The sequence below is a fragment of the Condylura cristata genome, unplaced genomic scaffold (genome assembly GCF_000260355.1).
Source record: "Condylura cristata isolate star-nosed mole 26May11 unplaced genomic scaffold, ConCri1.0 scaffold00015, whole genome shotgun sequence".
Lineage (NCBI taxonomy): Eukaryota > Metazoa > Chordata > Mammalia > Eulipotyphla > Talpidae > Condylura > Condylura cristata.
In genome coordinates, this window is record NW_004567116.1 from 51,476,148 (window position 1) to 51,491,045 (window position 14,898).

Sequence of the window (14,898 nt, forward strand, 5' to 3'; positions counted from 1 at the left end):
ATATATATAACATATGTCCTTCAAACCATGAGATCTTAATCTCTACAACATCTCAAGGAGAGAAAATTTAAAGCTGTTATGAGAAATTCAAAGAAATGGAAGAAAACCCACAAAACCCAGAAAAACAAGTCAAAGCAAGACCACAAAATATTAATCAAAGAGACAATATTCACAAATGAATGAGCTCAGAAATAATATTAATAAATAGAAATAGAAATTGAAGATTTAAATAGTAAAATAACAGATGTAAAGAGCTCAACAGAAGATATAAAAAAAAAATCTAGATAAAGATATACAAATAGAATAGAATAGACCAAATAGAGAATCAACTGAGTGGCAATGACAATAATAATGTACAAAGGACCCAAATGGAAGGAGTTAAAAAAATTAAGAAAATGAAACAGTTGATAAATCTCTAACTCTGTTAGGTAAAGCTAAGTAAGAACAATGGCTATACAGGAAACAAGGTGGAGGGAAAAGAAATTTCCAAAGAAATAATAGTAGAAACTTTAAAATGTGGAGAAGGAACAAAATATATAAGTCCATAAATCCATGAAACTAAAAGAAAACTGGTTATCTAAAAATAAGCAGACTTATACTAGACAAAAAGTAGTGAAACTACCAAGAGTTCAAAACAAAGGAAGAATATGAAAAGAGGCTAAAGGAAATACCCAGTCAATTTATATAGGTACATCATCAAGCTTCCATCATACTTCTCAGTAGATATGTTACAGTCAGAAGAAAATCGAATGACATATTCAAAATAATGAAATATAAAAACTGATGGCCAAAAATACTACATCCTGTAAGTCTCTTCCAGATATAAAAGAGAAACAAAATTTGAAGAAGTTCACCAATGGTAAATCTCTTCTATAAGAAATGTAAAAAAGAAAAAAAAAAAAAAGGAGATTGCATACCTAAATAAAAACAAACAAAAAAATTAACCATAAGAACCCTAAAGAAAAAATAGCAGCAGCAAACAGCAAGCATTCACATTTTCAATCATTACATTCTATGTGTATGAATTGACCTACCAATCAAAAATGCAGAGTAAACTGTTGAATCTGAAAACAAAACCCATCTTTCTGCTGTCTCAAAGAGACATCTATATTCTCAAAAGATAAACACAGGCGTAAGTTCAAAGTAAGCAGTGGTAAAGCCATGCTTTAAGCAAATCAGAAATCCCCCAAAGAAAGGACAGCCACATTTACATCAGATAAAATAGATTTATAGCAGAAAACAAACAAACAAAAGCAACAAGAAACAAGAATGGATGTTATATGATTAAAGACTCGATATATCAGGAAGGCAAACACTCATCAATACATTTGCACTAAATGACAGAAGGACAAGCATGTAAATCAACAATTAACAAAACTAAAAACAGTGACAGAAACAAAATAGCAATAACAGACTTCAAACCCACACATCAATAGAACAACCTGACACAGAATCAATCCTGTCTTAGAAAAAGTGTTTTAAATGAGAAATTAGATCAAATGGACATAACACTTCTAGGGCAGTATACCCTTAGAGTAAAAATAAAAATTACACATTCTTCTGTTCTCAAGTACACATGGAACATTCTCAAGAAAAGACCACATGTTAAGTCATACACATAAAAATGTTTTTATTCATGAAAACTGAAATGGTATCAATAATCTTCCATTACAATGAAACCAGTTACAAAGTGGGTAAAACCTCAAATGTGTAGATTCCAAACAACATTCTACTGAATCACTATTAAGTTAACAAGAAAATCAAAGGTGAAATTAAATTAAAACGAACCTACCTTCCTATGGAAAGAAACAAATGCACAAAGAGAAAGTCTATATTAATACAAACCTAACCAAGAAACAAGAAAAAGCTCAAGTAAATAACCTAAATTTAAACCTTAGGAAACTAGAAAAGTGAAATAACCAAAGCCAGCAGAAGGAATAAAATATAAAAAACAGAGCAGAAATAAGTGAAATAGAAAACAAAAAGGCATTTTGAAAGAAAAATACAGCCAAAGACGTGTTCTTTGTAAAAATAGACAAAATGGACACACTCTAGATAGATTCACTAATAAAAAAGGATAACAGAATCTGAAATGAAAAATGAGTCACAACAGACATGTCTGAAATGTGCAAGATTACATGTGACTATCATTAACATTTATAACATAAATGTTATAAACTGTATAGTCTAGAAGAAATGAAAAAAAAAAAAAACTTTGAAAGCATGCAACCTACTAAGACTGAAGCAGAAAGCAATCAAGGCCTGAACAGGCCAGTTACTACTGGGGGTAACTAAAAATACCTATAAAATTTTTCAAAGAAATAGGAGAAACAATACTATGATTTATATGGAACTATAAAAGACCCCCAAATCACCAAAGCAATCCTGACAAAAAGGAATGGAGGTTTCATACCCTCAGAGGTCATATATATAATTATAATAAACAAAACAGTACAATGTTGGTATGAAAACAGCACATAAACCGATGGAACAGAATTTGAAATCCAGAAATTAGCTCACACTTACATTAACAGCTAATCTCTAATAAATGAGCCAAGTATATATAATATATAATAGAAAGGAAAACCTGTTTAAGAAGATATTGAAAAAAAAAAAAAACTGATGTCCATATGAAAAAATCATGAAATGAGAAGATACACCAAACTTAACTCAAAAGATTTTCAGATTAAACACTTGGCACTTGGCTATAAACCTGAAACTGCAACTGGTGACTGAAGACTGTTACAAGCCCATTGGAGGGGCTGCTGGTAAGGATAGATTGCCCCAGGGGAAATGGTAACAAAGTACTGGACTTGTCATGGAGAGTCAGATAAGAAATATAAGTATTGGGGATTGAACATTCCAGCTTGAGTGTTCAGGATTTCAGCACTTTCGGATCTTCAGCGATTCCAGGGTCAGTGCCATGATGATCTTTCCCAGACTCTGAAGGAAGTGGAGAGGCCTCTAGAAGCCAGCCACCTCTAAAAGAGGAAAAGTTCTGATTCTTTCCAAGTAGCTGAGCTACTGAAACCAGTCCCAGCTTTGCTGTTGTTAACAGCCTGGCAGGGAAGTCAAAGACCAGGAGCCAGGCTGTTTCTCAGGTCATTCATCGGCTGAAGCTGTTGCCCTGAATGTCTGGTCCTGTGCTAAGGCATCTGGGCAGCTCCAGGGAGTATCTCTTATTGTATCTTCTATTGTCTTCAGAAGCTGTAACCCTTTCTATAGTTTGATTGCCACTTGCTCCAGGTCCACAATGGCAGGAAAACACCATCTTAGGAGCATTTGTTTTTAGGACTTTAAAACACTGGGTGGACATTATTTTGGATGAGTTAAGTGGCAATTTCTGGCCTCAGTAATTTTCTTTGTTTTTTCCTGGTTTATAAAACTAGGGGAAAAAAAAAAAAAACATCATTGTTGTCCTTAGCCAGTTTTACTGCCACCTCCTGCCTGGTATTAAAACCAGAAAATACATACAAGAAAACACTGTGACATTGGTTTAAGAGATGTCTTTGGGGACTTAACTCCAATAGCAAGTGAAACAAAAGCAAAAATAAACAAATGAGACTATATCAAAGTGAAAAGCTTCTGCACAGAGAAAGAAGCAATTATTAAAACAAAAAGGTAGTCTACAAATGGGAGACATATTTGCACAAAATAAATCCAATGAAGTGCTAATATCTAAGACCTACAAAGAAATCATAAAACTAAAAAAAAAAAAAAAAGAAAGAAAGAAATCATGGGCACATGATAAAAAGTCACTTTTCAAAGAGCTATTAATGGCCAACAGGCAGAGGAAAACATGTTCATCATTTATTATCAGGGAAAACCTGTGAGACAGCACCACCCTTGTGTGAGAGTGGCCCATACAAAAGAGATAAACAAGGAGTATAGGTGAGTGCAGTGCCAGCAAGGCACAGAGCAGGTTTTCGTGCATCCTGGCAGATGAGTTAGGATTATCCTGCAGCCCTCAGTGGCTTTTTCAGGCTTTTAATGATCTTTCTACACAATCTGTAGTGAGGCAACTAGGTGCAGGATAGCCAGGGGGTTGGGAGACCAGGAGACTGGCAAGCCTCCCTGGCCCCAGCAAATCTTCAATTTTTCTAGGAGCTCTGACCTTCTCTTTATTGGTCTCTACTGTACTCCACCACATGGTCCTCTCCATCATATGCTCAGTGTTTCGGCCCAGGCACACTCACTCACTCACAACCACAATACACTCCACGTGCTGCCATCAGGCATTCTCATAAGTCCATAGGTGTCGATCACTGATTCTAATGACAGGAGGGTGAGAAAAACCTGATAACTTCCATTTACTCTACAGAGAGGCTGTGGAGAAAAAGGGATATCTATGGAACATAGTTTGAATTCATCTCAAAGTATTAAAAAAAAACCTACCATATGTTGCATTCCTAGTTATCTACCTAAAGACTGTATAAACACTAATTCCAAGGGATATATGTACTCCTATATTCACTGCATCACTAGTAACTGTATCAAGTTAATATATCAGTGGAATAAGAAGACATGGTGTTGGGTAAATAAGTTAAAAATCAGGCATTTTCACACTCCTGCCAGTAACATCGATGACTAGCACCTATGATCTTGCACCACACTTGAAGTTATGGACACCTGGACCCAGAAAGCACCAGATATAAATGGGGACACCTGTGTTGAGGGATGAGCAGTTATAAGGATGGCATCACTATAAGGCAAGAGGGCAGAGAGAGGAGACAACCAGAGAAATACTGAGAAAGCTTGTCAGTCCCAAGTGAGCATTAAAAGCCCTTGAAAATCTACCAAAGGCTCCCAAATTATCTTTTCCTCTGTGAGAACTTAAAATAAACCGACCCAGCCTGAGATTATTGCAAAGCACACGGTATAAATATAGAAACACATGGAATATATAGAAACACATGGAATACTACTCAGTTATTAAGAGATGGAACTGGAGGGGGTTCTGTGAAGCAAAGTGAGGAGTAGAATGACAAATATTCCCCTTATATGTAGAATCAGAGAGACAAAACAAAAGAACAGGCAACACTAAACCAAATAAACCCTAGAAATATGACTAAAGAATTGAGGTTACTGGAGGAGAAGGAGTGAGAAGCAAAGGGGAGAAGAAAACTCAATAGATTATTTTAGAGGGTTATGTGTTTCAGTGGTGAGTGTTTGAGGCAGAATACATCTGAAAATGTATGAGCCAATATCCTAAGCCATATACATTGTTGTAAACCCATTACCTAAAGAAAATACAATTTATCATTAAAATATATATACTTGGAAACAAGCAAACCCATATGAATTGATATGTGGAATCAACAGAAGAGGATAGATACAGGGATGGCAGTGAGAACAGGGAGAGGAGATGTGCTTCTAGGGAGTTAGACTTGACAGTGGTTCTAAATGATAGGTAGAAGATGGTAAACTTTGCAAAAATTTATCAATGATAGGCTTCAAATTAGACCAATTAAATAATACTTAAAAATGTACTACTGTATGGTTATCAGATGGAAAAGAAAAGGGGTTAGGGTAAATTAGATGAAAGTATCCCAAGGCCCTCCGTGGTGGCTCAATGGCTTAAAATGCAGCACTAGCTTGATTCCCCAACAGGGAGGTGACCCACATGGTATAGCAGACTACTACAGACCACCTACTGCTCCCCTCAGCAGTGTATTTTGTTCAATCTGCCTGTTCTTTTCCTTTCTCTGTGGTAAATTTCCCTGCACCTCTGGCCTGTCCTCTTGTTCTTGTATGCATAAAAAAATAAAAATAAAAAGTATCCCAGTATAATGGACATTTAGTGAGAAATTAGTACATTCCTTAGTGGGGATAAGTATAGCTGGAGGGCCAGACCGCAGTAGCTGCATGAGTTCCTGAAAAGAGTCAGAGCATGCTGCTCTCCACACCTGCCCCAGCACCACAGACTCAACAAGGATTTTTTTTTTCTGTCCACCATCCATGAGCTGCTCTGGACAGCACCAAAGCCACCCTACAACAGGTGGCTTTGAAAGTGGAAGCCCACAGCATAAGCCCACAGCACAAGACCAGCTCTTCCCAACATCACCAAAGTTGCAGGGACCATTGCAGAAGCAGTCGGGGTTATCACCAACAGCCAGGGTTGATGGTTGTGGGTAGCCACTCCCAGGGGAGGATTTTGATTACTTCTTCAATTTCCTTGCTTGCAATTGGCCTATTTAGTTGTTCTGTTTCTTCTTTATCTAGCTTTGGGTGGTTGTAGAGTTGGAGGAATTTGTCCATTTCTGCTAAATTGTTGAACTTGTTTATAGTATTCTCTGATTATTCTTTTAATTTCTGCTGTATCTATTGTGATTTGTCCTCTTTCATTTATGATTCTGTTTATTTGTGCTTTGTCTCAATTTTTTTCTTTCTCAACCTGGCTAGTGGCTTGTCTGCCTTGTTCATTTTTTCAAAGAACCAACCTTTGTTTTTATTGTTTTTTTGGACTGTTTTCCTAACTTCCAATTCATGTATTTCTGATTTGACTTTTATTATCTCCTGTCTTCTGCTGGCAGACTTTTATTATCTCCTGTCTTCTGCTGGCAGAAGGTTATTTTGTTGTTTTTGTTTTTTTTCCCGGTTTTTTAAGCTGGGATATTAAGTTGTTTCTTTGAGTTATTTCTTGTTTCTTTATGTAAGCCTGTATTGCTATATATTTTCCTCTTATAACTGCTTTTAATGTTCCCCATCAGTTTTGGAGACAAGTTTATGGGCATATAATCTTTGACAAAGGAGCAAAGAAGATAAAATGGAACAATGAAAATTTGTTTAGCAAGTGGTGCTGGGGAAACTGGGAAGCTACATGCAAAAAATGAAACTAGATCACTACCTCACACCATACACAAAATCAATTCAAATTGGATTAAAGACCTAAACAAAAACAGAAACCATAAAATACATGGAAGCAAAGATGGGCCAAACACTACACTTCAGTGACATCTTTAAAGATACAGAACCCAATGCAGTCATAGTGTAAGCAAGGGTAAATAGATGAGGCTATAAACAACACCATCAAAAAATGAGCAGAAGAATGGAAAAGACACTTCTCCAAAGAGGAAATGCATATGGCTAACAAGCATATGAAAAAATGCTCAACATCAATTGTAATAAGGAAGATGCAAATTAAAACCACAATGAGATACCACCTCTCCCCAGGAAGAAGGGCATAGCTTAAAACAACTAGCAATAACAAATGTTGGGGAGGATGTGGAGAAAAAGGAACTCTCTTGCACTGTAGGTGGGAATGCAAATGAGTACAACCATTATGGAAAACTGTTTGTAGGTTTTTCAAACTGCTTAACCAGGAGAGAAAATAATAATAATAATAATGAACAGCTATATGCCAGCTATATACATTTTATGGGGGTGGAGTGGGAAATGGGATCAAAAGCAGTGGGGGGAGGGAAATGCCCTAGACTATGCTGATGTCACATGGGTGTTTTGGTGATGGGCAGTTCACGAGGATTACGACTCAGATGAAAAAATGCACAAAATGATGTAAGAATAAACATATTATTTAAAAAGTGAGTACACAATAAAGGCTTTTCTACATTAAAAAAAAAAAAAAACTAGCCCTGTAGCTCTGGATTCAGTACAGGAAGGAGGAGCTTGGGGTACCCCTGGGCCAGCCAAGGCAGTAGAGAAGCCTGTGGTATACCAGGCCAACATGGTGGGCTGCCAGAAGAACCCATCTTGCAGTGCTGCTGTGACACCTCCACCTTTCTGTTGTTACCTTCTGCCCCACTGGATATGAAGCAGATATATAGGGGAGGCATAGTGTGACATGGACAGTGCTCAGGTAGAGAACAGGTCACTGTGCATGGGTTCTCAAGGGTGAAAAACTGAAAAGATCCCTTAGGTTCAGGACTAATAATAGGGGCTACTGAACAAACAGGGTATCATGTCAAGTGGTTGAGTATAATATCCACAGTGACCAGAAGTCCCAAATAAAGTTCACTCATTCAAAATGGTGGCAGATCTCCAAAGAAAGCAACAGCATCCAGGCCCTCCAGGATTCTCTCTAGTGACCAAGGTCAATGTCAACATGGACTTGGAGCTCATAGCACAGTGGTAAGCAATGGATCATGTACTACTTATGATAGTAGCTGGAGGTACTCACAGGTGGGGCTGCTGAGATGATAGAGTAGTAGCCTATGGCAACAGTCTAAAGGTTGGATGGGACGGCACAGGAAACTGGAGTAAAAACAGAGGCAACAGTGCTGAGAAGCAATGCCAGATGATTAGATGCGATGGATAGCTCTCAGAGGTGACCTAGACAAAGAGTGTTGGTCACCTGTCAGCATTGAATATAGGCTATAACCTATCAACAGTGCTATATAGCACTGGCCATTAGTGCCGGTCACTACTGGTCACCAGAAAATGGTATGAGATATACCAGTATTAACAGCTCTGTGGGAGTAGTTGGCCTATAACATCAAGAAACAGCTCCTGAGACACCACCAGGCCCACGGCCTTTGGTGCTTCTTTCAGTTTATGTCAGAGGCAGGACTGAAGACAAATGCAGTAGCCAATTTTAAAGCTCTTTGACTTATCTTCATCCAACAGCTGCTGGATGCTGTTTTTTTTGTTTGTTTGTTTAACTTTTTTTTTTATTTACGCAAACAAGAGTTTGGTTATAGACCAGAGGGTTATGTGGGTGAGAGTATTCACCAGAGATTGAATGAGTGCAGAACAGACAAACTTTCTGAAATACACTGCTGAGGGGAGCAGCAGGCCAGATAGGAAAGGTCTGCTGCATCATGTTGGTCAGCTACCTGTCTGGGAATCAAACTTGTGCCAATAGCTTCATAGTGCTAAGACTTAACCCCTTGACACTTCTTCCTTCATTCTTCTTCAGAGACCAGGAACAAAGCCCCTAATGTGACTACTGCCTCCCTCTACATCTTCTTCCAGGGTCTCCCACTCTACCTGCCTGAATGAACCATTTTCAATTCTAAGTAACTAGCTGGACTGTTTAGGACCAAGCAGGCCATTCCTGATTTTCAACCTGAATAATTAACTAGTAAGCTGATTGAACAGGATCAGTTCATTGATCTCACAACTGATTTGTCCATTTTATGACCCAGGTACAAAATATAAAAGTTAAAACTTGGTGCCTGCACAAATCTGGACTGCCCTGACCTGAAGGTAGGCTCCTGGGCTTTGACCTCTAAGGAACCAAAGGCAGAGTCAGCCTCCCTGGGCCCCCAAGCACTCTGCACATGGTACCCCTTCAGTAGGGATGACTCCACTAAGAACTTATCATGTTGGCATGGGACTCCACAGCCCTCTCTACTGCTCACAGCTGCCTTATAGGGCCCCATGCCCTGAACCAGGGGCTGGAGGGCTAACTGTTGTCTCCTATGCTTGAACTTTCTCTGGAACAGGACCACCTTGCCTCTGGAGCCTCAATGGGGCTTCTTGTCCAGGAGCAAGTGTGGTAAGAAAACACTGCCACCTACCATCACTGTTAGCATCTGTTAGCAGCCTGAGCCTCAGTGGAGCCATTGGTAGCTGGTGGTAAAATGCCTGCCACCTAGTGCCATTTGCACTGTCTTGGAAGCAAGCAGCTTCTGGGATCAGATTCCCAGAGCTCCAGGAGAGGGGTGCTCCAGTGGCTCAAACCTGGCTAGCAATGGGCTGGATGTCAAGCCTGGCCTTCTGAGGAGGGCCTCCATATAGCTGTCTTGGAGGATACAATATGGCTTGAGTGCTGCCTAGAGGCAGCAGTGAGTCAGTAAGACAAGAATCTCCTGCTTTGCCTTGGGAACTTTAGAGTCTCCTCATTAAAACCTGGTTGGCACTCAGGGAGGGACTGCCCACAAGCAGCAACTCAGTGACTCCCACCACTTAGGAACTTGCACAAAAGATCTGGTCTCATCCCACAACTTTTGCTATGAGGCTCCAGTTTCAGCTTCAGGAGGGCTTCACTGAGACCCACCTAGTGGTCTTGAATTGGTGACCGTTTGGGAGCCAGTTGGGTTTGATTACCCAAAGGCACCCATACACATATACAGGCCAGCTCCTAATGCCTGCTTTAGGAGCATGTGGCTTGTGAGCGGTGCAAATCCCATCAGCAGTAGATGAGATGTTTACTGCCTACCACCAGTGGCCTCCCTGAGGTTTAGGCTGCCAGCAGCGGTTCTCCTACCATGCTGTGCCAGGTTTGCCCTATGTTGGACCAAGCACTGCAGCACCTGGTTCAGGGCTATAGGAGAAAAGCATGGTGCCAAAATATGCCAGGTGCCAAAATGTGCCAGCTCCAGTGCTGTGGCTCCCTAGTGCTACATGAAGTAGAGACCTATGGATTCCAAGCCAACAGAGCAGGCTTCCACTGAAGCCCACCCTGCCACAGATAGGAACCACTGGCCAGCGCTGCTGCAGGCTCCCTCTACCAGCCCTTGATGCATTATTACATCTGGCTCCTGTGAGGGGTTACTGAGCGCAGTATTCCTCCAGCCCTACTGAGGCTAATTCCAGTCCACAAGACTGCCCTGACCTCAAAGCTAGCCAGGTCTGTGCAAGTACTGAGTTTTCTCTTTTATATTTGGTATCTGGATCATAAAATGTGTGTTTGGTATCTGGATCATAATAAGGTGTGCGTTAAATGAACTAGTCAGGTTCAAGCCCAGTTTATTATTTAATTATATAGAGTGAAAAAGGGAAATGAGATGATTGTTAACAAAACTTTTTAATAAGCTGTTTTGGATTGAAAATGGTCTAATTGGGTTTGTGGGGTGGGGATACAACAAGCAGATATAAGGCAGAGAAGAAGCCAGCTTAAAGCATTCTATACTGGACTCTGAGGAAAGAAAAATGATAAGAAGCCAACCTCTGAAGGAAGAAGCAGCATTTAGCTTCTGACCACAAAATCCTCCACGAAGACTTAGCCACAGCACAGGACACTGGTTCAGCCTTGAAATTGAGCAAGCAAGACCATTAGCCTTGGCTTTGTGTTTCAAAGAGCTTTATGTTATTGTGTAGATCAACAACTCACAAAGAACAGTTAAACACTAGCATGTTTCACAGCAGTATTTAATACACATTGTGAGAACTGGCAGTATTCATCACTTTGTAATCAGTACTTTGCCTATGTACTATATTATTCAATGTTTCTTCTATTAAAAAAATAAAAATACTATATAGACAAAGTACTGATTACACTTCTGAGAGCTGATCACTGAGTGCAGTATTCCTCCAGCCCTACTGAGGCTAATTCCAGTCCACAAGACTGGCCTGACCTCAAAGCTCACAATACAGCTCTCACTTCTGAGAGCTGATCACTTTTGATCATCCGGCACTACCTTTTACAACTGCTGCCTCCATTTCTGTCTAGTCCAACATCCAGAGCTTCAGCCTCCAACTGTTGCTGTGGTGTTACTAAAGCAGCCTCATCTGTGAACACTTTCAGCTGCTACCATAAGATGGATTCTGCCCCATTTCTTGACAGCTTGCCACCTTCTACCCTCAATAACAAGAGAGCACCTTCTTGAACTAGCAGCCTGTGTTTTGGATTTCTGGACAGTATGATGATGAGGTAGCCACATACTTGCTTTAGAAACTGTCCTTTCCCTAAATCACTCATTGAGTAAACCCCATTGTTCTGTTCCCTGAGTTGATTGAGCATACAGGCGAGAACCCCTAAAGAATGATTTGTCTTCTACCTTTTGGTCCAGTATAGCTCTGCTTCAACACTGTTTTAGTACACACAGATGTTGATTTTTAATAATAAGTACTTGAAAGCTATGTACTATATTATTCAATGTTTCTTCTATTAAAAAATAAAAATACTATATAGTAAGGGAATTCATCGAAGGCTCATTGCTATTTTGGTTTTATGATCTGTTCTTGTGCTTGTCATCAATTTCCCCTTTTGCTTTACTTTAGGAGGGAGGACAAGCCTATGATCACAGAAGTGATAGATAATATGTGTAATTAAAAATAGAGTGGAGAGGGCCCTCCCTGGTGGATCAGTGGGTTAAAGCACAGCACTAAGATGCTAAACGCCACCTCAGCATGCATTCGATCCCCGTCCCAGAGGTGTTCCACATGTCCCAGCAGACCTCTCCTGACTTGCCCGCTACTCCCCTCAGCAGTGTACTTTGTCAGTCGGCCTGTTCTGCAACTCTCTCTGTCTCTGATGAATACTTTTACCACTCCTGAACCTCTGGCCTGTACTCCAGTTCTGTATGCATAAGTAAATCAATTAAAAAAAAAACTGAGTGGAGGAAGATAGGAATTATTTTCACTAAGTCACTAAACGACTTGGCCCTCCCTAGTAGTGTATCTGGTTAAAGTGCAGTACTACAGAACTAACCACAACAGCTTCAGAGTCGTCTGATCCCTGGCCAGGGAGGTGATCTACATGGCATGGCAGATATCTCCTGTCTCACCTGTTGCTCCTCTTAGTAGAATACTTCATCAGTCTGCCTGTTGTGCTTCCCACTCTGTCTCTTGTGAATCCTCTCACAGTGCTGCACCTCCACTCTGTACCCCAGCTCTATATGCATAAATACATGTATTTTATTAAGTCACTACAAAACTTAAACAGAATAAAGCTCCCATTTGGTTATACACTCCTGGAGTTTGTGAAAAATAAGTAGTATTATGAAGGATGGAAGAACCAAGGTACAGAGTCTTAGCCAGGCTTGTATATGTACACTTTAGTCAGTATCTAAGCCATCATCTTGCACGCAGAGAGAAAAGCCCCCTTAAGTCAGATACTGCTAGATAGAGAATTTAGCTCAAGGTCACTATTTCAAGGATTAAGAAACAATAATCATCAAATACACGACCTATTTTTCTGTCCCTTCCCCCCCCCCAACCGTATGGTATGAATTATTAAAGGAGTCTGACACTGTAAAGGCATTGCTGACAATTTCCATTGAATAATACAGTTACACAAAGCTGTTAGGTGGCAGAAGGTAGGTTTAAGTGGCAGCCATCTGAAAAATGTAGAATGTAAAATGTAAATGGTCTCACAACTTCCATTTCAGCAAGAGTCTGTGAAATAATAATTACCTACATTTTCTATTGAAAAGGAATAAAACTCAACTTGACAACTACATTTTAAAAGTACTCAAAAGGAGCAATAAGTTATAAATTTTCCATGAAAATCACAGACCCTCATTAGTCATCTCAAGACAAGTGAAAAGAAAATGAGTATATAGAGACCACCCACCTCATCTCGGTACCTTGCTGCATTCAGTTCAACTAAGTCTTCACGGTAGTTCACAGAGAAATTCAGCACATTCACAAGATGGGCAGCCACATGCACACCTACGGAAATGCACCAGTTGAAATAAAATCAGTGGGACTTTCAGGAACAATCATTGAAGAGGTGTTAGTTCCTCTATCTAGGTAAATCTGGGGTAACAATTTGACAGCTATATGAACAATGAAATATTAAACAGATAGGCGAAGTTCCAAAGACACAAATCACCTTGATTATAGACAATTTCGGTATTAAAAATCAGGTAAAGAAACTGAATTGTCAAAGGCTGTTATAAAGTAACCCTTGTAAGTCAGGGTTGGAAGCACAGACAACACACACACTCCCTGAGATACATGCATATAATACTGGAAGTTAGGGGCTTCTGAAAGTCTTCAAATCTGCTGAAATCTCCTACAGTCCACAGATTCAAATCATCATGCACTAAACCTAAAAATTTTGATAGTCACTTTTTAAGATAAAAGCTCAGGAAATAATAATTACCATTTAATAATCTGTGGAAGTGGCACAGAGAATAGTTTTGCAAGAACTCTGAGTTCAAACAAAAGAAAAGTAGTAGGAAACTACTAGAGTGCTGTAGACAAATCCCTGTTAGCATGGCCAGGAAAGAGCAGAGTGGGAAAGGAAGGAGCAAATGACTTTGTGCATAGAACTTCTAATTCCCTCCTCCATTCCCATTCTGTTCTTGCAGATAAAATAAGGATTGAATTAACACTACACTTCTATGTGTTAAAAAAATGGCAGATAATTAGTTATAAAACCTGTTTTATTTATTTGCCATGTTATTTGACTATCACTGCCTTTATAACTTCTCTGAAAGATGATTTTGAGAGAAGTAAAAGATTTAATAAGATAACTGAGCCAAAACTTCGGAGTAAGCCATTTTAGTTTGTGCCAATACATGAAGTGTAGTAATTAAAAAAGAATGCAGTTTGCAAATCAGAAAATTATATAATTCCCCTCCAATCTAGAATAAGAGAAATAGATAAGTCAAAAGTGCTCACCAAGATCAACAAATGTGAAAGGACTAGAATGATAAATAGCCTAAAAGTTATTGAAATAATTTATGAGGTCATGCCACTAATCAATTTAGAGGGGTGGTAGGGTTGAGTCTCAGGAAACTTGAACAGAAAGCTAGCACTAACAATGAGAAGGTTTTAAAGAAGTAAAACAAGAGTGTCTAAGTTGAGACTGAATTCTGCAAATAAAACAGTAGTTAAGCAAAATTATCATGTTTTATAGCTTCAGAATAACAGAAATATACAGTTAAAAAATCATTTTAAATTAAAGGCTTTATATTAACTAAATACTGCATGGCTCAAAAATGTAAATGTTTTCTTAAATAAAATGCTGTTCTTTCTGAATTCCCCTAAAAGAATTCCTGGTTAATGGCTATATAAGATATATACTTAAAGGATACATTCACTTTCGTTAAAAGTCCTTCTAGCTCAGGGCCCTCCCTGGTGGCGCAGTGGGTTAAAGCACTGAACTAAGAAGCTTAAGCCACTTTCACATGAGTTCGATCCCCGCCTGCACCGGAGGTGACCACATGGCTGGCAGACCTCTCCTGACCCGCCCGCTGCTCCCCTCAGCAGTGTACTTCGTCGATCTGCCTGTTCTGCTCCCCATTCTGTCTCTGGTGAATCCTC

The 14,898-nt window shown here is 39.5% G+C and overlaps 1 protein-coding gene across 3 annotated transcripts in view; it reads right to left on the minus strand.

Moving 5' to 3' along the window:
- The window catches only part of NOX4 (NADPH oxidase 4), a 165,239-nt gene that overhangs the window by 124,344 nt on the left and 25,997 nt on the right, over positions 1-14,898 (minus strand). For all 3 annotated transcript variants that reach the window (XM_004683286.1, XM_012725242.1, XM_004683285.2), the window contains one exon: positions 13,199-13,296. In XM_004683286.1, the coding sequence (XP_004683343.1) occupies positions 13,199-13,296 (98 nt within the window). The remainder of the gene's footprint in view (positions 1-13,198; positions 13,297-14,898) is intronic.